Below are 25,154 nucleotides of genomic sequence, written 5' to 3' on the forward strand. Positions count from 1 at the left end.
TTCACCATGTTGAACAGGCTGGTCTCGAACTCCTGACCTCAGATGATCCGCCCGCCTCAGCCTCCCAGACTACTGGGATAACAGGCGTGAGCCACTGTGCTCGACATTTTGTATATATTGTTTTTCAATATTGTTATCTACATACATATAAGTAATTTTCCAAAGTCAACACCTGAGAATGTGAGTGTAAGAGAAGTTTCCCATGGTTTCCATAAATAAAGCAAGCTTTAAAAGTCACAAAGGGATGCACTAGACAAACCAAGCATGACTTTCGTTATTACATTTAGAGAGGAGATAGGTGGTATTTTCAATAGAAAAAGGATACTAACAAGTTAAGAGACCTGGAATCTAGATTCCAAACTATAGCATGCCTCTAGATCAGGTCTGTCTTTTTGCAGAGGATTTAGGACCGATCTAAATGCCACATTATTTTGATATAACAACGTACAGATCCAAAGGACATACTGACATAAAGCATATGAGCTACCATTTTTGATACATGTTTTAGTTTCTCCTTTTGGTCCTGTTCTTAATTCAATGACTGCTAATGTCTTTAACAGAGTCAAAGTGCTGTTATGCTAGGCAAGGTGTGGGGCATGTGGTGGTAAGGGGTGGCAGTGGTGTGAAGCACAGGCAGGAGGTGGTTGTGGTGAATACAACTTCCACAAGATTCTGAAAGTGCACTGAGTTATTTAAAAGACAGATTTCATTTTATACGAGGAACAGCATTAAAGCGCAAAGTGTTACAGTAGAATGAGTGGACTCTCTTCAAACTTGCAGGAATTACCCAACATAGCCTAAAAATAATGATGTTTAATTTTATGTTAATGAAGGGGTACCTACTAGAATAGACTTTCAGGATTAAAAATTAAATCATTTCGTATAGATGATAACCTGCAAATGAAAAAATCAATACTTGGGTTTTCAGATTTCTTACTACAGCTAACACAAGGAGACAGAGTATGTCTCATGATTATTTGTTTAAATGAAAGTTTGATGAGGCTGTCTAGTCACTAACTATGTCTCCTGATTATTTGTTTCAATGAAAGTTCAATAAGGCTGTCTAATCCTCTTTGGAGAGGGCCTCTAATATGTTTGATTCTAACTAACCTTGAAACTTCAGAAGACTCTTCTTTCCTGAAAACTTTTAGGAATCTACATTTACTACTGGGAATAGAGAGGAAGACATGCACCAGAAAAATAAAGAAATTTAAGTCTAAATGTCAACATCCTAATTATATAACCTCTAATTGAAAAGTGTAGAATAAATACACCAGTTAGTCTCCGATTGCCACTAACACTCAATGTGTGACTCTGCATTCAAAAGTAATAATAACCTTGAGTTTTTCAGTTTTGTTGTCCTTGTTTATTTATAGGTAGAGGGCAGGTCCAACACTGATCTTGCATTATAAGAGTCAGCTACTCAAAGAGCTGGTAGTATGTATATCCAAGCACTCCTGCTGAACACGTGAATGACACACTTTTATATGACAGTGTGCCTTGGGAAGGTGACAGGGGTACCTCTGCTGCCATCAAAAATCAATTGCCATGAATTCTTATTCATAAGTGCCAATTTCTCTTTAAGGAGTGCTTCAGAAGTCTCCCAAAATGATGCCCTCATGAGAAGTCCTCTTCTGATCTCTCCCAAGTTATGTTTGCTGCAGTAAATGCTATTTGTCTTTAGTCTATTTGACTCTGGTTGATGTGCCCCAATAGTGTTAGATCCTAAGAACTGTTGGGCAGAGCATATTCAGCTGTTTTACAGGTAAGTAAAAGTCTCCTCAGCTTTGCTCTCTAAGTTAGCATTAGGCAACAAGCACTCATTTGTTTTCTATTGATTTTGTTCCTATGACTGGAATTTGTTGGAATTAGTTGTGCCTTTTAATGTGGAATAATATTTTTAATTCAAAGCACTGGCTGCAAGAGCAGAGCAGAGGTGCTTCATGCAGAACTATAGGTCAAAATACTTTAGTTTGCACAAGTGATGCTAAGTGGGCAAGTAGGGTAACCTGTAAATCAAACTTCATCTCAAAATGCAAGGCCTTTAATGTTTATACATTTTTAAAGGCACCTTCGTAAACATTACTTTTGTTTGTCTAGGTCAAGTTAATTACAAGGAGAGTACTGTAATGCAGAGGTTGACATAATGACAAACTAGAACTAGAACATCTGTCTTCTCACCCATGATAGTACATGGGTCAGGAAGGACATTTTAAAGTTCCACCACAATCACTCCTTACCTGCATCAGGTAGTAATAAATTCCAGCCAGGCCATGAGCAGCCCCTACATAATATTCCTGGTACCATTCATACATCAGTGGAGACTTTGCCGTGAAGTTTCTCTTCCTAGCTAGGTTTTCTCCAGAGGTTAAAATTGTTTCACAAATCTGCAGAGAGAGAACCAACCAAAATCACAAGTGAACTGAACAATAAACCTTCCTGGAGGAGGTAATGACTTTTTTGCTAAGGGGTACTGAGGAACACGACAAATTAGACACTAGCTTTCAGCCAGGGAAAGGCACAGTTTAATTCTTCATCAGAGAGTGGGACTATATTCAGCCTAGAACGGGGAGGGCATAGAGGAGCGTGAGCTCTTTGCATTACAGTTTACAAGAGTTCACCTGTCAAAAGCATAAAATCCTCTAGGCACCACCAAAGCAGACCCTCCATTTGGGAGGTGAAATTTGGCTCTAATCTTCTTTGGAGAGGACCTCTAAATTCTGAAATGGAGCAGACTGGCCTTCTGACTGAGTCAGAAATGTTTCCAACAGCACTCCGTAGGAAGCTATTGGTTCTTGGACTGTGCCCAACCTTTAGAGGTCCAGATACACCTTCCTTTATTTGGAATGTGCTAACTGGAGAGACACAAACAATAGTTTAGGCAGACAGTAAGTAAATGGGATCCTAAAGAGACTCCTAAAAACACAAAAACGTGGTACCTGCTGAATATGGCTTTGAGGAATCTTTTCCACTCCAAAGTTCTTATTGACAAAAAGAAGAGCATAGATGTAGCCTATTCGCCCATACAGCATTTCATTTGGAGCATGAGGATCAATCTTATTTAGGTGAATTAGCCTAAAAATAAAAATACATGCCCAAAATAATTTGAAAGGAATCAGGTATTGATGTATACTTAAAAATGGTACATTGAAAAAATAGACATGCACATACAATATGTGTTTATACATACATAATATCTATCTATAGAACAGTTACGGTTCACAGATTAGCCCCCTCCATTAAATTTCTTCACTTAACAATGGAACTGACAAATACATTCATAAAACGAAAGAATACGAACGTATGGCTGAGGTTATCCGAAATCTCCCTAGTTCCTCATGGAGGCAGGCCCTAAGGTGAGTATTTTAGCAGTTGGGGTCAGAGAAGCCAAGAACTGCTGGCTCTGAGGCATTTAGCCCAGAGAAGGGACTAGGTTAACAAATGGCCCATCACCTCCTTCCTTGGTTTATTTCTTAATGTGTCACCAGGCCTACCTGAAGTAGGTCTCATCCACCACAGTCAATAATACATGTAATTTTTTTTTTTTTCTTTTGAGACAGTTTCACTCTTGTTGCCCAGGCTGGAGTGCAATGGCATGATCTCGGCTCACCGCAACCTCCACCTCCCAGGTTTAAGCACTTCTCCAGCCTCAGCCGCCTGAGGAGCTGGGATTATAGGTACGCACCACCACACCCGGCTAATTTTGTATTTTTAGTAGAGACGGGGTTTCTCCATGTTGGTCAGGCTGGTCTCCAATTCCCGACCTCAGGTGATCCGCCTGCCTCAGCCTTCCAAAGTGCTGGGATTATAGGCGTGAGCCACTGCAACCGGCCAATACATGCAAATATTAATAGCACAGAGATGTCAGTCAGGTCTCCATCTCCTCAGTCTCCCAGCCTTCTAGTTCTCCTCAGAAATCACCATGGTTACCATTTTTTTGTGTGTGTATTCCTAGATTTTATGTACACATAAGCATAGATATACATATTTATAAATATTCTACAGTTTGCTATTTAACAATACATCTTGACAATGATTCCGTAACAGCACACAGAGTAGTCACGTTCTTTGTAATACTTGCATAGAACCCCAATGAATGAATGTATTATGGTTCATTCAGTCCCTACGGATAGACTCAGTTCAGCTTCTCAGAAAAAGTTACTTTCAGTTCTGGTTTCAGGTAAGATGGAGTAAACACGCTCTGCACCTTGTTTCTCCCCCAAAATGTGGCTCTAAAACCTGGACAGGATAGAGCAGCTATTTGCGGTCTCTGAAAAGCAAATAGTAACACACAAAAAGAGGAAGAGGACAGGAATCTGAAGTACCACCAAACCAGTGGTGAGTTTACCGTTTTTTCTCTCTGGTATTCCCCTGGTCTGAACTCAGTATAGCCCAAAACCCAAAAGTAGGCACAAGTAGGCTGGCAGAGACCCAGAGGAAGCCCTCTAGTGCTATCTGAACAAAGAGAACTCCTAATATCAGAGAGAATGGGTTAACCCTCCATTTTTCTTTATTTTCCTTTTCTCAGTTCTCTTGTGCCCCAACCTACAAGCAATCTCATGTTGGGAGCAGGTACGAAGGCAAGGGGAGCCCTGGGAGCCTAAACTCTGAGGAAGGGAAACCTCCCCCCAGATTGGAGGACCTGCAGTCTCAGGAGGGGACTGTAAGCCCCCATTGCTTTACTTCTCTGTCTTCCACATCACCTGGCCCCAGATGCATGCAGTCATAGATGTGGCAGAGCAGGGTCATCAAAGCCCCAGCCTTTTCATCAGAGACCAAAAAGGGAAGCCTCAGGAACCAGCAAGTAGGGGAGATCACAGAGGGAAGTCAGTTTAGGAAAGTAACTGTATTTGGTAGTTTGACCTCTGAGAATGAACCTTTTTCCCTTTTTGTGGGGAAGGGAGTGGGCAGCAAATATGATAGGGAAGAAAAATGTCCTTGCTATTTTAGAGTTTTTGTCACATGAAATTTTGAAGTGCATCTCAATCATCCCTAAATTAGCCTATAAATTTGATATGATCCCATTTAAAACATTTTACTTTTTGGTGAAACTTAACAAAATATTGGCATAAAGATCCAATGACACTCTGGAAAACAGTAGTAATGAGACGACATTAGCCCTAACAAATGTTATCAGGTAGCTTAGGACACTAAATCTTTGTTCTTAAAATTTTTCATCTGTGAAATAAATAGTCCCTTCTGGTTTAGAAGTTATCTTGTTTATCTATATGGAAATTTACTTTTAAAGTAGTTAAGTATAAGCAGTGTGCCGTGCCTGTGCATGTCTGTCATCTAACTTCAGTCTATACACTAGGGATGGTTAATTAGCATTTGAAGTAACAAACATCAGGTCCCTCCAACCCCTGCCCCAAAGTGATGTATTTGAAGCACTCTAAGCAGGAGTCAACATTCAGAGGCACTCAGCACTGAAGTGCCTCTTTTTCATATAGGAACTTTATCAAAATCTACACCAGAGAATTTGTTGTTATTAAGGATTGACAGAAAATGGTTTTTCATTGGTGGAGTGAGTGGTAAAGATGGGCTGGAGGTTTGGGAGATGGCACGGGCTTTCCCACTCTTTCATGAATAAAGTCTAAGAAGGGCTTGAGAGCAATGTGACTTTCTCCAAGCTACAAAAACAGGGTAGGAGACTGTATGTATGTATGTATGTATGTATGTATGTATGTATGTATGTCTAAATAGTATCTTCTTCTAAAGAGTACCTTCTTCCTAAAGTGTTTGCACATTTGGCAGAATTGGGCACCCACATGTGCTTTCATTTGAACATAGTAGGTAGGGGTATAGCTGAGGGGGTCTACAGCCTCTACTGCCAAACAAAATCCCAAGCAAACAGAAACCTAACAATTGTTACCACCAGGCTATAGATACAGTGAAAACATCCTAGCTCAGCAGGGAGGGTAGGTGTGAAAGAGAACAGTCTTCCTTTCCCATCTCCCTCTCCACTACTTCCACACGCTTGTGGTGAGGGGAGGAGAAAACATTTAAAATGAAGAGGATAGGTTTGAAATAAGCAGAATGAGATGATTTTAGTGAGTGAAAGTGGCCGACAGTTATGAAAGAAAGACCGAGAGAAACTAATGAAGGAGTCTTTAAGGGAACGTACTCCTCAGCAGGAAAGGGGTGAAAAAGCATGGCTAGTTGCAGTTAGTGAAAAGGTTTAAACTTTTTCATATTATACCCTCATCAAACTGAGGCAACTCAAATTAGTTAAATATGCAAATGCTGGCTCGTCCATTTTTTCTTCTACAAATATAGGCAATAATTCATAGTGAAACAGTGGTTATCTTAGGAATAGATACACTAAGAAATAGATAACCAAGAAACTTGGTTAGAGGTTTCTTTCCTTTTTCTTCTAATACATTTTCTTGTATACTTTGGCCTTTTTAAAATAACAGGGCTTAAGGATAGAATCATGGGCCATTTTGTTTTCTACTTCGATACCACATATATCTACACACACAGACTCCCTTAATTTTTAAAAGAAATTTTTAATTTAATAAAAATTTTAAATGTTTAAAAACATTTATTAAGAATTTTTTTTCTCACGTCAGAACTGGGAGCTCGGTAATGTTGGGGCCATAAGAAAACAAAATCTGTTTATTAGATACAAACTCAACTGTTACAGTAAACAATGAATGTCTCAAGTTTTGATATGAACCTATTTTTAATATAAATGTGTCAAAGTGTATAGAATTTCAATATAAAGTAATTTTGATTTACTTTTGCAAAGATTGAAAGAACTATGCAAAACAATTACTGTAATTTTTTTAAACACACGCTGCTCTATGGAAGTATTACACAGAATTACTGCATTGATTCCAATGATACTCCAACTGAAATAAAATATTTGAACCACTGCATTAACTCCATTCCTTTTTTGCCAATGTTATGACATTACCACTAGGTGGCAATATATAATTAGCATTCTATTTACTTTGCAGCCAAACACATTTGCATTTGGAACATTCAAAGTAGGTAGCAAATACCTTTCAAATATTTATTTAAAATGAAGTACTGCTCAGAGCATCTTATCAAAACAATACAGTTTAGGGTAATAAAGGAAGTATATCCCTTTTTTTCTGGATTTGAATTCAAATCGCTAAAATTCATTAGTTGGGTTCGATGATTAGTAGGATTTAACTGCAAGTTGTGCATGCTACATTCTCAAGATAAAATAAAGAAATGACATCACTGCTAAGTCATAATGGTTATTTTATGTGTTTTCAGAAACTCTCAAACAAGCACTTTGTTGCAGCTTCATTTATTTGTTTTGATATGTTGATATTAATGCAACCCAGAAGAGATAAGCAAGTCACTGAAATGTCACTGAAGGAAGAATAAAGACACACAAACAGGATAGTTCTGTTCCACTCCTCACAGTACTTCCTCAGGATGTTACTGGGGAAGAGTTTTTGGCCTTGTATTTTCAAAAGGTTTGTAACTTTTAAAAACAGATGTCCAGTCTCTGGGTAGGGCATCTCTGAAAAAAAGGCAGCAGCCCCAGTCAGGGGCTTATAGATAAAACCCCCATCTCCCTGGGACAGAGCACCTGGGGGCAGGGGTGGCTGTGGGCACAACTTCAGCAGACTTAAACATTCCTGCCTGTTGGCTCTGAAGAGAGCAGTGGATCTCCCAGCACCGTGCTCGAGCTCTGCTAATGGACAGACTGCCTCCTCAAGTGAGTCCCTGCCCTCCTGCTTCCTGACTGGGAGATACCTCCCAGCAGGGGTCGACAGACACCTCAAACAAAAGAGCTCCGGCTGGCATCTGGCGGGTGCCCCTCTGGGACAAAGCTTCCAAAGGAAGAAACAGGCAGCAATCTTTGCTGTTCTGGAGTTTCCACTGGTGATACCCTGGCAAACAGGGTCTGGAGTGGACCTCCAGCAAACTCCAGCAGACCTGCAGCAGAGGGGCCTGTTAGAAGGAAAACTAAGGAAAACTAACAAACAGAAAGGAATAACACCAATATCAACAAAAAGGACATCCACTCAGAAACCCCATCCAAAGGTCACCAACGTCAAAGACCAAAGGTAGATAAATCCACGAAGATGGGGAGAAACCAGTGCAAAAAGGCTGAAAATTCCAAAAACCAGAATGCTGCTTCTCCTCCAAAAGATCACAACTCCTCACCAGCAAGGGAACAAAAGTGGGTGGAGAATGAATTTGACAAATTGATAGAAGTAGGCTTCAGAAGGTGGGTAATAACAAACTCCTCTGAGCTAAAGGAGCATGTTCTAACCCAATGCACGGAAGAGAAGACCCTTGAAAAAAGGTTAGAGGAATTGCTAACTAGAATAACCAGTCTCGAGAAGAATGTAAATGACCTGATGGAACTGAAAAACACAGCATGAGAGCTTTGTGAAGCACACACAAGTATCAATGGCCAAATTGATCAAGAGAAGATAGAGATAGAAGGTTAGAGAAAAAAGAATAAAAAGGAACGAAAGCCTCCAAGAAATAATGGACTATGTGAAAAGACCAAACCTACGTTTGGTGTACCTAGAAGCGACAGGGAGAATGGAACCAAGTCGGAAACACTCCTCAGGGTATTATCCAGGAGAACTTCCCCAACATAGCATGACAGGCCAACATTCACATTCAGGAAAGAGACCACCACAAAGATACTCCTTGAGAAGAGCAACCCCAAGACACATCATCATCAGATTCACCAAGGTTGAAATGAAGGAAAAAGTGTTAAGGGCAGCCAGAGAGAGGCTGGGTTACCCACAAAGGGAAGCCCATCAGCAGCAGCGGATCTCTATGCAGAAACCCCACAAGCCAGAAGAGAGTGGGGGCCAATATTCAACATTCTTAAAGAATTTTCAACCCAGAATTTTACATGCAGCCAAACTAAGCTTCATAAGCAAAGGAGAAATAAAATTCTTTACAGAGAAGCAAATGCTGAGAGATTTTGTCACCACCAGACCTGCCTAACAAGAGCTCCTGAAGGAAGCACTAAACATGGAAAGGAATAACCGGTACCAGCTACTGCAAAAACATACCAAACCGTAAAGTCCATTGAGACTATGAAGAAACTGCATCAACTAAGGGGCAAAATAACCAGCTAGCATCATAATAACAGGATCAAATTCACACATAATACTAACCTTAAATGTAAATGAGCTAAATGCCCCAATTAAAATACACAGACTGGCAAATTGGATAAACAGTCAAGACCCATAGGTATGCTGTATTCGGGAGACCCATCTCATGTGCAAAGACACACATAGGCTTAAAATAAAGGGATGGGGGCTAACGGAAAGCCAAAAAAAAAAGCAGGGGTTGCAATCCTAGTCTCTGATAAAAGACTTTAAACCAACAAAGATCAAAAGAGACAAAGAAGGCCATTACATAATGGTAAAGGGATCAATGCAACAAGAAGAGCTGAATATCCAAAATGTATATGCACCCAATACAGGAGCACCCAGATTCATAAAGCAAGTTCTTAGAGACTACAAAGAGACTTAGACTCCCACACAATAATAGTGGGGGACTGTAACACCCCAATGTCAATATTACATCAACGAGCAGAAAACTAACAAGGATATTCAGGACTTAAACTCAGCTCTGGACCAAGTAGACCTAATAGACATCTATAAAACTCTCCACCCCAAATCAACAGAATGTACATTCTTCTCAGCACCACATCACATTTATTCTAAACTTGACTACATAATTGGAAGTAAAACACTCCTCAGCGAATGGAAAAGAATGGAAATCATAACAGTCTCTCAGGCCATACTGCAATCAAATTAATCAAGAAACTCACTCAAAACCACACTACACAGAAACTGAACAACCTGCTCCTGAATGACTACTGGGTAAATAATGAAATTAAGGCAGAAATAAGTTCTTTGAAACCAACGAGAACAAAGATATAACGTACCAGAATCTCTGGGATACCGCTAAAGCAGTGTTTAGAGAGAAATTTATAGCACTAAATGCCCACAAGAGAAAGCAGGAAAGATCTAAAATTGACACCCTAACATCACAATTAAAAGAACTAGAGAAGCAAGAGCAAACAAATTCAAAAGCTAGCAGAAGACAAGAAAAAAGTAAGATGAGGGCAGAACTGAAGGGGATAAAGACATGAAACACCCTTCAAAAAAATCAATGAATCCCGGAGCTGGTTTTTTGAAAAGATCAATAAAATAGACCACTAGCTAGACTAATAAAGAAGAAAAGAGAGAAGAATCAAATAGACACAACAAAAAATGATAAAAGGGGATATCATCAGTGATCCCACGGGAATACAAACTACCATCAGAGAATACTATAAAAACCTCTACGCAAATAAACTAGAAAATCTAGAAGAAATGGATAAATTCCTGAACACATACACCCTCCCAAGACTAAATCAGGAAGAAGTTGAATCCCTGAATAGACTAATAACAAGTTCTGAAATTGAGGCAGGAATTAATAGCCTACCAACCAAAAAAATTCCAGGACCAGATGGATTCACAGTCGAATTCTACCAGAGGTACAATGAGGAGCTGGTACCATTCCTTCTAAAACTATTCCAAACAACAGAAAAAGAGGGACTCCTCCCCAACTCATTTTGAGGCCAGCATCATCCTGATCCCAAAACCTGGCAGAGATACAACAAAAAAATAAAATTTCAGGCCAATATCCCTGAAGAATATCAATGTGAAAATCCTCAGTAAAATACTGGCAAACCGAATCCAGCAGCACATCAAAAAGTTTATCCACCACGATCAAGTCAGCTTTATCTCATCCCTGGGATGCAAGGCTGGTTCAACATATGCAAATCAATAAATGTAATCCATCACATAAGCAGAACCAATGACAAAAAAATATGATTATCTCAATAGATGCAGAAAAGGCCTTCAATAAAATTAAACATCCCTTCATGCTAAAAACTCTCAATGAACTAGGTATTGATGGAACATATCTCTAAATAATAAGAGCTATTTATGACAAGCCCACAGCCAATATCATACTGAATGGGAAAAACTGGAAGCATTCCCTTTGAAAACCAGCACACGACAAGGATGCCCTCTCTCACCACTCCTATTCAACACAGTATTGGTATTTCTGGCCAGGGCAATCAGGAAAGAGAAAGAAAGAAAGGGTATTCAAATAGGAAGAGAGGAAGTCAAATTGTCTGTTTGCAGATGACATGATTATATATTTAGGAAACCCCACCATCTCAGCCCAAGATCTCCTTAAGCTGATAAGCAACTTCAGCAAAGTCTCAGGATACAAAATCAATGTGCAAAAATCACAAGCATTCCTATACACCAATAATAGACAAAGAGCCAAATCATGAGTGAACTCCCATTCACAACTGCTACAAAGAGAATAAAATACCTAGGAATCCAGCTTACAAGGGATGTGAAGGACCTCTTCAAGGAGGACTACAAACCACGGCTCAAGGAAATAAGAGAGGACACAAACAAATGGAAAAACAGTACATGCTCATTGATAGGAAGAATCAATATTGTGAAAATGACCATACTGCCCAAAGTAATTCATAGATTAAATGCTATCCCCATTAAGCTACCACTGACTTTCTTCACAGAATTAGAAAAAAACTACTTTAAACTTCATATGGAAATGAAAAAGATCCCACGTAGCCAAGACAATCCTAAGCAAAAAGAACAAAGCTGGAGGCATCATGATACCTGACTTCAAACTATACTACAAGTCTACAGTAACCAAAACAGCTTGGTACTGGTACCAAAACAGAGATATAGACCAATGGAACAGAACAGAGGCCTCAGAAATAACACCACACATGTACAGCCATCTGATCTCTGACAAACCTGACAAAAATAAGCAATGGGGAAAGGATTCCCTACTTAATAAATGGTGGTGGGATATCTGGCCAGCCATATGCAGAAAACTGAAACTGGACCTCTTACTTATACCATATACAAAAATTAACTCAAATTGGATTAAAGACTTAAAAGTAAGGCCTAAAACCATAAAAACACTAGAAGAAAACCTAGGCAATACCATTCAGGACATAGGCATGTGCAAAGACTTCATGACTAAAACACCAAAAGCAATGGCAACAAAAGCCAAAATTGACAAATGGGATCTAATTAAACTAAAGAGCTTCTGCACAGCAGAAGAAACTATCATCAGAGTGAACACACAACCTACAGAATGGGAGAAAAATTTTTGCAATCTATCCATCTGACAAAGGGCTAATATCCAGAATCTACAAATTTACAAGGAAAAAAAAACATAACTCCATCAAAAAGTGGGCAAAGGATATGAACAGACACTTTTCAAAGGAAGACATTTATGTGGCCAACGAACATATGAAGAAAAGCTCATCACTGGTCATCAGAGAAATGCAAATCAAAACCACAATGCGATACCATCTCATGCCAGTTAGAATGGCGATCATTAAAAAGTCAGGAAACAACAGATGCTGGACAGGATGTGGAGAAATAGTAATGCTTTTACACTGTTGGTGGGAGTGTAAATTAGTTCAACCATTGTGGAAGACAGTGTGGCGATTCCTCAAGGATCCAGAACCAGAAACACCATTTGACCAGCAATTCTATTACTGGGTATATACCCAAAGGATTATAACTTATTCTACTATAAAGACAAATGCACATGTATGTTTACTGCAACACTGTTCACAATAGCAAAGACATGGAACCAGCCCAAATGTCCATCAAAGATAGATTCGATAAAGAAAACGTGGCACACATACACCATGGAATACTATGCAGCCATAAAAAAGATGAGTTCATGTCCTTTGCAGGAACATGGATGAAGCTAAAAACCATCATTCTCAGCAAACTACACAAGAACTGAAAACCGAACACCGTGTCTTCTCACTCATAAGTGGGAGCTGAACAATGAGAACACATGGACAAAGGGAGAAGAACATCATAAACCAGGGCCTATCGGGGTGGGGGACTAGGGGAGGGATAGCATTAGGAGAAATACCTAATGTAGACGACAGGTTGATTGGTGCAGCAAACCAGCATGGCGCATGTATGCCTGTGAAACAAACCTGCACGTTCTACAGATGTACCCCGGAACTTAAAGTATAATAACAAAAAAAGAAAGTAGAAGCATAAGCAATGATTTTTACAAGCCAAATAATAGGTAACATTTATAAGCACATTTTTAGTTTAGGTGCTATAATTTATGCTAAGTGATTTCCATAAATTATCTCCTATTTTACAGATGAGAGACTGAGGTTTAGAGTAATTTACCCAAGATCATATAGCAGGGAGTGCAGCTGGAATTCCATAGCCCCCAAAGCACTCACAGCCCCACACTGGCTATATAGGCTCCAGGCTTCCTTCTCCAGAACCTACTAAATAGCCTTTTAAAAAAATAGAAATGTGGTATATACATACAAAGAGTATTACTTAGTCACTGAAAGGAACTAATTTTTGATACATTCTATAACATAGATAAATCTTGAAAACATTATGCTAAGTGGAGTAAGCCAGACACAAAAGAACAAATGTATAATTCCACTTATATAAAATATCTAAAATAAGCAAATTCATAGAAAAAGTAGAATATAGGTTACCAGGGGATGAGGGTATGGGGGCATGGAGAATTACTTTTTAATGGGTACAGAGTTTCTGTTGGAGTAATAAAATATTTTTTGAAAATAAATAGTGCTGATGGTTGTACAACATTGTGAATATAATTAATGCCAATGAATTGTACATTTAAAAATGGTTAAACTGTAAATTTTATATTATGTATATTTTACCACAATAAATATTTTTAAATCCCTTTTCTGCTTATTTAAAAAAAAAAAAAAGATGTCCATTACTGACTTGTCACACTACAAGAAGGGAGGGTATACATTTCTGGACCAGGAAAGCCACCGTGCTTCATCATCCTAAGTACTGGCCCCAAAGCACTATATATGTCAGGTTAGCCATCTAATTGGGAACAGGCCACGTACTCTATTCATGTTGTGGCACCGATACGTAGAAGTGGGTGGGATGAAAACAGACACACACCCTCCTTTTGGGGAGTTATAGATCCCTTTAAGAAAAGCACAAATGCTCTCTCCTTGCTGAATATAATTTGGAGGTTTTATACACTTCCAGAAACCCTAAGATTCTCAGAGGCCCAAGGTTAAGAATATGTACTACAGGGAAACACTGATTTCCTTGGATTTCAGTTTCTTTAAGGATTAGACTTTTGATGATCTCAAAGGACCGTTTGGTCTCTAAAACTTAAAAATTATGATTTTGAAAGAACATTATATTAAGAAAATGTAGAAAAAGCAAGCTAGCTAGAACATGATGTTGGCAATGAAGCACAACAAAGGCAGTACACAGAGAATGTGAGTGTGGGATCTCAAAAGATCTGTAAAATGAGAAAAGTTTAGTAAAAAGTTAAAGGAGGTTTACTAAACTGATATGAAATAATTTTGGATTTCTTGAAATTAAGTCAAATTTCTAGATTTTTCCTTTGAAAAGATAAAGCAAAGTCCGTAACTTACAAATCATTCTAAGTCATTCTTTTTCTGTTTTATATAAAAGAAAAAATCTGAAAAAATCAAAGCTATAGCCACAAATAGTGTATTTTCCTATTATATTCACACACTATATTTTTAACCTTAACAAGCCTACTGGCTATAAATACTGTTGAAATGTCAAAATTTAAAAAGGTAAATGACAAAAACACCTTTAGTACCAATATACCAAAAACAAAAATCTCAGCATACTCTTACGAGCATTTTAATACACTAATACTGATATTGTGCCATTTCCCAAAGAGTGTGTTAGAAATAGGCCCTCAAGATTTCATGAAGAAGAGGGTTGTATAGGTGAGTTAAGATTGGCAAGTGCTGCTCCCTAGAGTTGCTGTGTTGTCCTCAGGTATATAAGCTGCAGAAGACTCTAAGCAGCCGGTAAAGACACATATTTAATTTTGTTTAATTAGTGCTTTGATACAAATTCCCATCTGTTTGAATCTATGAATCCTGGTCTCATTGAACACATTAACATTTCTCACACAGCAAACTATTAAAATTTGGCTGCACGTATTTTGGAAAGGCTGGCATTATATATAGAATATTGGGAGCACTACAATTTGATTTGATGGTACTTAACAGTGATTCACTGAATGAGAATATCTTGTGGACCTCTAAAGCAGTTGTTGGCTGATGGCTTTAAATATCAGCTATGTAAAAAAAATTAAAAGGTAGTCTCTGTGTTTCACATTTCGGTGAGTATGGAACAGTTTTTGCACTGGCAAGTCTTATGCAAGTCAGCTACTATGGAAGGAACACACTTTAATTAAACCTTGGGGGAAATCACTGTTTTGTTTCATCTTTCATTTTGGTCGAGCTTGGTGACAGGTTTTATATTAAAAGCTTCTCAGCTCTGGAATAATGGAATGTTCAGTTATTTTCCTCTAGACGCACTAAGTAATGTGTTTTAAAGTTATACTATGTAATGTCTAGCCCCTAAGAAATGTAGCATAGGCATGTATTTAAAAAAAGGTGTTTTGAAGTATATGTCAATTCAGACAATGATCCAATATGATGATTCCCAAATCATTATGTGTGGAACAAAAGACTCCCACCCCCTCTTTTTGTTACAATTTCCAGTGGAAAAAGTTAGTTACAATAAGAAAACATCACTGTATGGGCAAAGATTGGGAGAGAAGGGATATATGCATATACACACACATGCCTAAACAATAGGGGTATAAATCATTTCTTTTTTGAATATAGCACTATCACATCTTGAAAAGTCCAAAAAGCCTGTTGTTGAAATATACACCAGCAAACAGGGTAAAGATTAGCCAAGGGATCCTAGACAAACTAAATCGGTGATGGTAATGCCATCCTAACAGTAATCTATAAGAAAGAATAGTGGGAGTCAAACACCATGGTCAACTCGGGGACGGTCAGTGGTTAAAACGTTGCTGGAGTGTTAGCACGCGCAGTGGGAGCCTAAGAGCAATGCATGCAGAGTCGCGTGGCAGCCAGGGTTCTTAGAACTCTGAAAGAGTGCTTAATAAACTCTGGTAAGGCAACAATTATAGCCTATTAGTAAAAACATTTAATAATTCTTCATAATTCACCAGCTTCTAGTGGACCACCATAATTTATACCAAAATGAAAATCAGGATGTGCATGTCACTGCCTCTAAGAAAGGCCGTTTTGAATCAGTTTGTGGTCCCTTAGAAGGACTCTCTCAGCCCACTTGTAGGAATTGAACTGCATTTCCTTGAATTACAGATCTTGGATAGCACTTTGGATTAGTAATCATATGTTCAGGCTTTTGACCTCACATTACTGAACTGATGTTTAATCTGGAACATGACAGTGTCTTATATCTTGCAATAAAATAGGGATTATATTTGTTGTTCCTTCACTACAACACAGGAATAATATGAGAATTGATTAAATGACAGCAGTGAGATTTATCTGCTAAGAGAAAAGTAAACTCACTAGAATGTTCTTTTGTTAACATATGCAGAATTAATGCATAATGATGTCTAGAAAATAACCCTCATGTAGAAACACGATTACCGTGTGATGCAATCTTCTGCCTGCTTCTCATTGTTCATCTTGTGATACAGCACAGCAGCCACTGCCAGGGGGCCTGCATCCCCGCAGAGGAAGGTGATGGAACGCTTGGTTAAGCAGTTCAGACTTTGCTTGACATAGCCATGTGCTAACTGTAGGTAGGCAGGGTCCCCAAATACATCATAAAGATGTAAGTAAAGCACAGCAATACCTGAAAAACAAAAAGAAAGCAATGTAAAGATGAGGAAAGGCAGTTATTTTATTATTTTGGCATGGTGTCTACTCAGCAGTGATTCTTGATAACCTGTAGCAAATATATTAATGATCTGGAAGTTTGGGTGACTTTAATTCTAGGCTCAGCTCTATTAGTAAGCAACTCTACGAACCAGCATAAGCCAACTACTTGTCCTCAGTTTCCTCATTATGACAACTCTATTAAATAATAAGGTCTCGAAGGCTTTGGCCAATAAAGAGACACACAGCCTATTATTAATCTTTGTTGTACTCTGGTTATTGTGTTAATGTATTCTTCTTGATGGTGAAATGAAGTGTCATTAAACTAGGGTTCCAAATAAATGTAATCGATTCACTAATAATTAATAAGAAATGGTTTGTCGTGAACTAAAGAAATTCAAAGACTAGTGAATGAAAACTTCAATTTCTCTTTACGTAAAAGTTTGGTTTGTGAGTGTGTGTGTTTTTTTTTTTTTTTAATGAAAAGGTAGTTAATGTAACCAAATCCCCTGCCCCAGTATCCTTCCAAGCAGGGATTATAAGAAAGTTATTTGATAGCTGAGAAAAAATATTCAACCCCTTGATTTTTTTCTCTGTCAAGGACCCACCTACTTTGGTAACTGTAATGTAAAAGCCACCAATGACTTTTGCCTTGGGCTTTACTCGATCAGTTTCTTACCCTCTTCTTGAAGCCTGAAATATGTAATAGAGGCACTGTCTGCATGTCCTGATTTCAAATGCCTGTCACAGTGGAAAGAGCCTTCCCTCTGAAGCCAAATGGTCTCAGGGCAGACTCAAAGATGTGGAGTAGGAAGCCTGCCTGCCTGCAGCATTTCCAGAAACCCATTTTTTCCCTTAAAGTACATTTTCCATCTCATTTGCCATTTTTAGAAGACACAGAACCTCTGTTTAAATTTAAATTAATAGAGCCAATCTCTTCACAGATTTCAATGCAGTAAAAATGCTGTCTGCAAAATTACTTTCCACTGTACTGAGGACAATTTTAAATTTAGATAGTTTTCTCATTTTGCATGGGTAATCTCCAAAGCTTTGTGCTACAGACAATTCAATTTCACATGTATATTAAGGCCAAATTTTCATTTCCTGCCAAAGTTAATAACCTTGACTGCTCTTTCAAAGTGGCTTGGTGTTAGTAATCCCAGAAGCTGATGATCAGATGCACTAATGCTTAAGGTTTGTAGACAAGTGTACAGAACCTTGTGTGTAGGTAATAAAAAAAAAATCCCCTTTTCACAAATGGCTGATGTCAAGAGCTTCTTCTAAAATTAGGTCCTTAATAGGCTTCATCTCCATCCATATCACGCATCTGCAGGTGATCCATTTAAACTGTTACCCTTTCATTTTGCCCTACTATTCCCATTGCTGCCTGAACTCTCCTAATTAAGTTATGTAAGCACCAAAGCCAGATAATGACATGATGGAGATCTGAGAAAATAAAAAGTGATTAAATACAAGCCCAATGATTGTTTTCCTTTCAGACCTTTGTCTCTCATTAGCAACAATTCCTCTTGGCTTAACTATTTAACAAACAAAACCTATTAAGGCTTGCAATTGTAAGATTTGGTGTATTTCTCATGAAAAACAGGTAATCATTTCTCAAGTCTCACAAGAATACATTTGGATTAAAACTTTCTTTTTGATCGGCAAAGAATTATCTTTCTAGTTTCTGGGATTCCACAACCTCAAGTTCCAGTTCTCCCCTACCTCTCGTGGGCCTCTGGATCTGTGAATTTTGATAAGCAATCTTCTGCAGATGATAGTTTACTGTGTCTACATTCCCTGTCACAGAACATCCATAGAGGAAAAGGACTTTAAGTGGTGAGTGCTGCTGCCAATTAGAAAAAGTTTCCTGCACATGCTTATTATAAATCAACCCAGGTCAGGAAAATAAGGTCAGGAAAATAAGACAAAATGCATTAAGTCACAGACATTTAATGCCTCATCAGTATTTTATGTAATAGAAAACAACAGAATGTGTCCTAATAACAGAAAAAAGGGGGGACTGCTTGTGGCCAAATGTCTTAAACCTGATCTTTATGATCCTCAACCCTTGACAATAACCATGCATATACCACCACCTCTGAATAAATACCAAAGACTCGGGGATGGTTGGCAAGGTGGGAAATAAAAACACAACTTCAGGGGCTTTGCAGGGAAAAATCACCCAGTCCTAATACATACTCGTGGGCCTGGCTTCAGTCAATGCCTTAAGAAATGCCTTCAAATGCAATGTTTATCAAAATATATATGTTCTTCATGGAAAAAATTATACAGCACTGAAAGACTTAATATGCAAAACACCAGTCCTCTGGTTCACTGTGTTCCTGCCTTCCAGAGGCAACCATTTTCAACAGTTTCAGCCATTTTCTCTAGTATCTCTCTATTTCTAACAATATGCTTATGTGCTATCTATTAATTTTTCTATGTCAGACATTTCTGACTCATATTCTACTCTAGAAAATGAGGCGTTACCTCTTGTGATGGAGACTGCTAAGTGGTTTTCCAAATGTATCTCACCTTTCTCTCAACAATAATGCCCTGGATTTTAGCTGGGTATGTTCTTCTGGCTGCTAAGAACAATCTTCTTCATAGCTGGGTATGGCTATGTGGCGAAGTTCTGAACAACAGGATGCAGTGGGAGTAGTGGAGGCAACTTGGGAAAATGTTCTTAAAGGGAAGGCACTGGCCATTTATTTCCTTTTCTACTTTCTTCCTGGCTGGAATGCAGATGTGATGGGGCAGCTAGAGCAGCCATGGCCTAAGGACCATGAGTTGGAAGCTCTGTGCTGAGGGTGGTAAAGTTTCAAAGATCAAAGCCACCTAGATCCTGGCAGACTGTGAAGCTGCCACACCAGTCTGTGGATTGCCTACTTACACAAGAGAAAAATAAACTTCAGTTTTGTTAAAGCCACTGTTATTTTAGATGTATTGTACTGCCATGTCCTGGTAACCCTAACCCTAGAAAAGACAGCTCTTCTCAAAGCTAGAGAGGCAGGCAGAAGCTAGATTACACAGGGTCTAGCAGGCCAGTTAGGATTTGGAGTTTCATTTGAAATGCACCCATTTTAAGCATGGGAAGAATATATTTAGATTTGTTAAAAGTTCACCATAACTGCACTGTGAGGTTTGCAAGGGAGTGTATGGAAGAGTGGATGCAGGAGGAGCAGTTAGGAGGATGCTTCAGGAGTAGGAGCGAGACACAGGGTGGGTGGTGTTAACACGGATGTTGTCAGAATGAACTGGAAAGATACCTGTCTAAAAAGTAAAATCAGCAGAACCTGGTGGGAGATGCGCAGAGGAGGAGACGTCAAAATGCCTCCTGATGAGTAACTTGAACAGCTAGATGGGCAATGGTGCCATCCACTGAGGTGGCAAACCCCTCTGTTGGAGAATCAGGTTTGGGAGGAAAGAGTACAGCTGTATCCATTAATAAATTCATCCCCAAATGATTCTATTCTCTGAAGGACACTTAATATAATGAGAAAAAACACTTCTACTGACTTCTAACATAACAGCCAAAATTGTTTGAGTTTTGACAAAGAATGAGGTAGGGAGTTTCATCTTTTTAGCATTTTCTTTCATCTTTTTAGCATTTTCTTTCATCTTTTTATCGCAGAATGTGCATCTACTTTAAAATGTGACAAAAGCCAATTTTAGCCAAGTGTATTCTTAGGCTTAAATTTGAATATCACATTACATTTCCTTCTGTGCTGTCTGCTAAGCAAAAAGTAGAATGGCGACATGCTTCCTTCCCTTTATCTTCTCTTCTAGACCAGAAAAAACTGAATGAGATTTAAATTTTGATTGAATTTAATTGTAAAAATCTGCTCTAAACTGAGAGTTTAGAATTATTTTATATTTAATAAATGGTGTTACTGAATGTCATAAGTATGAATATTCTGTATATCCACATGCAGAAGAATGAAATTTGAACCTCATTTCACACTATGTAAAAAAGTCAACTTAAAATGGACTAAAGACTTAGACTTAAGACCAGAAATTGTAAAACAACTAGAAAAAAACATAGAAGAAAATCTACACATCCAGATGTATAGTACTTTGAATTACTACTCCTGCAACCTGTCTGGTTTCTCTAGAAGTGCAGTGTCCAGTATGATACCCTCTAACCATAAATGTCTATAGAAATGTAAGTTAATTGAAAGTAAACACAATTTAAAGTTCAATCTTAGTCACACTAGCCACATTTTGAATGTTCAATAGCCACATGTGGCTAGTGGCTGTTGTGATGGAAATAACATTTCCATTACTGCAGAACATTCCAATGATAGTACTGCTCTGAAGACCAGGAATAGATGTCATTCTGTACAAGAAGTTCGGGAAGTCTGGCACTGTCTCTCAGTTTACCCTAAGAATTTCTTGGTCTTGAAATGTTGATAACTATTTAAAACAAAACAATAACAAAAACAAACAAAAAAAAACATGCTGTGAGGACCAAATAAAATTCTGTTGTAATAGGAATCAGTCCTGGCTTCAGTATGAAAGCTGTGAACTAGATTTTTCTTTTCTTTTTTTTTTTTCCTGTAGCTACTACCCTGGGATGGGAGGGTACATTATTTAGGGATACTTCTAAATCCGCAATTTCCTTACTCAGCAACTTATGCCAAGTAGTACTATAAATACAGCCAGCTGTTGAGAAGTAATTAATAGTAAGCCTTTGAATTTCTGAGGGATCATTAGTCCTATTCATTTTGACCAATCAAGACCTTGCTGTGTCTCAAATGCATATGGAGATAAAAATCTCCACAGATATATCTCTCAAAATACTTTTCTGCGATTTTGCATTCTACAGATTATTCCTCAACATTTTTCATTTGTTTTATGGCCAGCTTACAGTGATGTAAAAAGCTTTGTGCCATGGTACTTCAGCCCTGCAATGCATTTTCGTGCAGTTCAAGAGCATTTAGAGACTCCTTTCATGTACTCTGGTAGGGAAAATCATGTTCAGATTTTGGATCTACAAGGCTCATCAGAGGTGCTTAACTAATACACATTAGTTTAGAATGATAGGGAGACAGGAACTTCCTAAAGGAGGGGCACTTGGGTGTTCCAATCTTAAGTTCAAATACATTTTTCCCTACTTGAAACTTTAACAGCTCATCAATTACTATGTTTTCTTCTCTTCAGATTTATGAAAAAATAAGAAGTGAAAGTATTCTCTGCAAGTATGACCACCTGTCTTTCTATATCAGGTTGATAATTTCTAGTATGTTCTTTTGTAATTGTTTCTCAATTTTGTGCTGAATGTTGACCATGCGCATTTCCATTCCTTAACAAAATCACATTTGTCTTTAGAGCATTGTTGTTACTGTGCACAGCACTCTCCCCATGCCTGAACCGTAAACAATCCAGAGTAGGACATCTGCCCAGCTGTCCGACTAAAGCAGAGCATCGTGGGCTGTGGCTTTCAAACACTCCAGTGCTTTAACAGGTCATCCGGGGAGGAAACTAGTCATGACTCCACACCTTTAATTTAATAATATTGCCCCAAACAAATGAGTAAAAAAGAGAATAAGGAGGGCAAATAAGTACTCTGAAAATGTGTTTTTCTTCTTCTTTATTTCTGAGCTGACTGTCCAATAGAAAAAGATGAAAAAACAAAACAAAAAAAACAGGGAAACATTGTTCGCTTTTCCTCCCCGCAGTGCCCTGCAGCCCACCAACTATGAATTGGGCACTGTGCTAAGTGCTGCTGTTATTGGAATGAAAATGACAAACACAGCCTTCTTGGTGTTGGCTGTAAAAGTCAGATTGTTAGATAGGTCTTCTTTCCTTCCTACCTTTTTTTTTTTTTTTTTTTTCTGATCTGTGTCACACTCTCATCCTACTCTGCTTCACTCAAGCCCACTGGTGGTGTCTAAACTCTACAACTGCATTCATTTATCTAGTGGCCATTGTGAAGTGCTCTAACCAGCGTAAATCCACACCCGTGGCTCTTTCTACTTGTCCTAACAGGGCTGGCTGGGTGGGACAGGTGAATCTAATGAAGGTGAAGGACACTTGGTCAGGGCTCAAATTAAACACCGAAATGCTGGCTCTGATGAAGAGCTACTTACAAAGAGATCAAACTGCAAAGAGAAGACACCTGGCCAGAGTGACTCCTTTCAAGTAAGTCTGGGGTCAGCAGTAACTAACACTCACATGCTAAATCTGCAGCTCAAAGGCCATACATTTGGTAGATCAGAGGAACAGCATCTTGAAACACTATAATGACTTGCATTTAGAGTGCTAGTTAATATTACTCTAGGGATTATGCTACATATCCTCTTGTTTAAAAGGTTATTTAATATTTGAAAAGAGGAAATACATGCCAATTTTAGCCTCATTAACTTTGTGAGTCTGTTACAGAAGACTGGGTCATGTCTTTCAGAACTAAAGTCCCTAGAGTCCTGTATGAATTTTTTTTTTTAAGTGTGAGCTGATCATCCTTTCCCCTAAGAATCATCATAGTTAAGAGTGGGAAAAAAATGAAGTAAGGGCTAGCATTTTCCCTCATTGTCTCTCAAAGACAGCAGTGATATCAGCCATCCCTTGGGTTTACTTAACTTTTCTACTATGTTATCTGCAAGGGAAGCAATACTTTTGATCAAATGTTTATTTCTAACACAAGAACACTTTATCTGCTCATTTAATCCTTTACAATAACAATTCCTTACCAGTGTTTTGTGGTTTCCATTTTATAAAGCACTTTAGAATGTTCTCCCCCCTAGCACCTACAGTCTACCTGGATCAAAACTCAGACCAGCTCCATGGCAGGTAGCATTATGTTCTCTGGTGAGTCCCCAGCGATCTCTGGACACCACTGGGAACCACTCAGTAGCTGACCAGTGGATTTGATCTTAAGGGGCCTCCAGTCATGCTATTTTTCTGTACTGTCTGCTGCTATGTGTAGAGTCATATATAACAACTCTTAATGGGGTTCCTAAATAACTAAAATGTGTCCCCTGCTACACAAGCCGTGAATACATAGTTCCTGTAAGTCTACTGGGAAAAGATTAAGGCTAAAAATGAACAACTCAATGCTTATTGCAGACATATGTCATACATCAATATCACGATGCATTATACTCCCATGTACTAAATTTTACAAAAGAGAATTTTGGTGAAAAGAACTGAGGCTGTTCGTTCAAAATATCACTTATTAACAGCTGCAAGAGCTACCAATTGATTTCAGACTATGGATGATAATTCACTTGAGAAGATCTTTAAGCCTTTTCAAAAACAAGCAATTATGAGGAAAAGCTTCTGTCTTGGCCCAATTAATTTTCTATCCTGAAACCATGCTGAATATATTAATACAAGATTAGGAAGGGAAAAAAACACCTTCTATAGAAAAACACTGGAGAGTTTTTCATTTTTCTAGCTGCAAATGCCCATAAGTCTTCTCAGGGTTTATTTTATGTTCAATTCTAAATAACTTTTTAAATAGTAATTACTCTTGCCTAATAAGCCTTGTTTCCTTCTTACTTACCAAATTTCCTTCATGCTTTATCAGGGCTTACTCTGACTCTTCTTTTACTAAAACACTTAAATCTGACTAGTCATTAGCCATTTCTATGAAGTTTGTATGGCATGAGTATCATGTTGTCATTGTTCAAACTACTCCATCTTATAGTTTGTGAGTAAACCTTCTTCACTTATAACGTGTACAGAATAAACTCATATGTAGAGGCTGAGAGTAAACACACACATGCACACATGTTCACAGGGTAAAGAGCAGGACTCAAGAGCCAGGCTTGTTTGGGTTGAACCCTAGCATTGTCACTAGCTGTATAACCTTGAATGAAGTACTCAGCCTTGCTTTGCTTCATTTTTCTCATCTGTGAAATGAGGATATGAATGGTATTCTGGCCATAAAGGTTTTTTTTTTTTGTTTTTTTTTTTTTTTTTTTTTTTGAGACAGTCTCCCTTTGTTGCTCAGGCTGGAGTGCAGTGGCACCATCTCGGCTCACTGCAACCTCCGCCTCCCAGATTCCAGCGATTCTCCTGCCTCAGCCTCTTGAGTAGCTGGGATTACAAGCACCCACCACCACGCCTGGCTATATAAAGTTTTTTTGAGGTTTGGATTAGTGAATTAGTGCAACACACTTAAAATGGTGCCTGGCATACAACAGTAGTCATTGGTGTACATGCCTGCACCGTCTTGTCATTCAAATGCTAACTGCAGTAACATTTTATCAACAGGAAGAGTGTTTTAATCTTACTCCTGTCCTGCAACAGTCAAATGATCATAAAACTGCAAACTGATGATCTTTATTCCCTTGGGAACCAACATTCAGTCAACCTATTTTATTATTTTTTTGAACATTATAGAAGTAATTTAAGTCTAAATTACTGTCTGAAAAATTGATTAATC

General features: G+C 38.4%; 1 protein-coding gene and 1 long non-coding RNA gene across 7 annotated transcripts in view; one reads left to right on the top strand and one right to left on the bottom strand.

Moving 5' to 3' along the window:
• The window catches only part of LOC135966615 (uncharacterized), a 121,887-nt gene that overhangs the window by 90,556 nt on the left and 6,177 nt on the right, over positions 1–25,154 (top strand). For 2 of the 3 annotated variants that reach the window (XR_012421448.1, XR_012421449.1), the window contains exons 4-5: positions 1,586–1,765; positions 3,561–11,038. The exons of the other annotated variant lie outside the window; for it this stretch is intronic. This is a non-coding gene — a long non-coding RNA (uncharacterized lncRNA). Of the gene's footprint in view, positions 1–1,585; positions 1,766–3,560; positions 11,039–25,154 lie in introns of those variants that run through there. 3 annotated transcript variants of the gene reach the window in all.
• Positions 1–25,154, bottom strand: part of LANCL1 (LanC like glutathione S-transferase 1) — a 46,427-nt gene that overhangs the window by 7,121 nt on the left and 14,152 nt on the right. For all 4 annotated transcript variants that reach the window (XM_005574172.4, XM_005574174.4, XM_045367651.2 and 1 more), the window contains 3 exons: positions 16,529–16,736; positions 2,940–3,075; positions 2,241–2,387 (listed from right to left, as the gene is read on the bottom strand). In XM_005574172.4, the coding sequence (XP_005574229.1) occupies positions 2,241–2,387; positions 2,940–3,075; positions 16,529–16,736 (491 nt within the window). The remainder of the gene's footprint in view (positions 1–2,240; positions 2,388–2,939; positions 3,076–16,528; positions 16,737–25,154) is intronic.

Source organism: Macaca fascicularis, chromosome 12 (genome assembly GCF_037993035.2).
Source record: "Macaca fascicularis isolate 582-1 chromosome 12, T2T-MFA8v1.1".
In the NCBI taxonomy this organism is placed as follows: domain Eukaryota; kingdom Metazoa; phylum Chordata; class Mammalia; order Primates; family Cercopithecidae; genus Macaca; species Macaca fascicularis.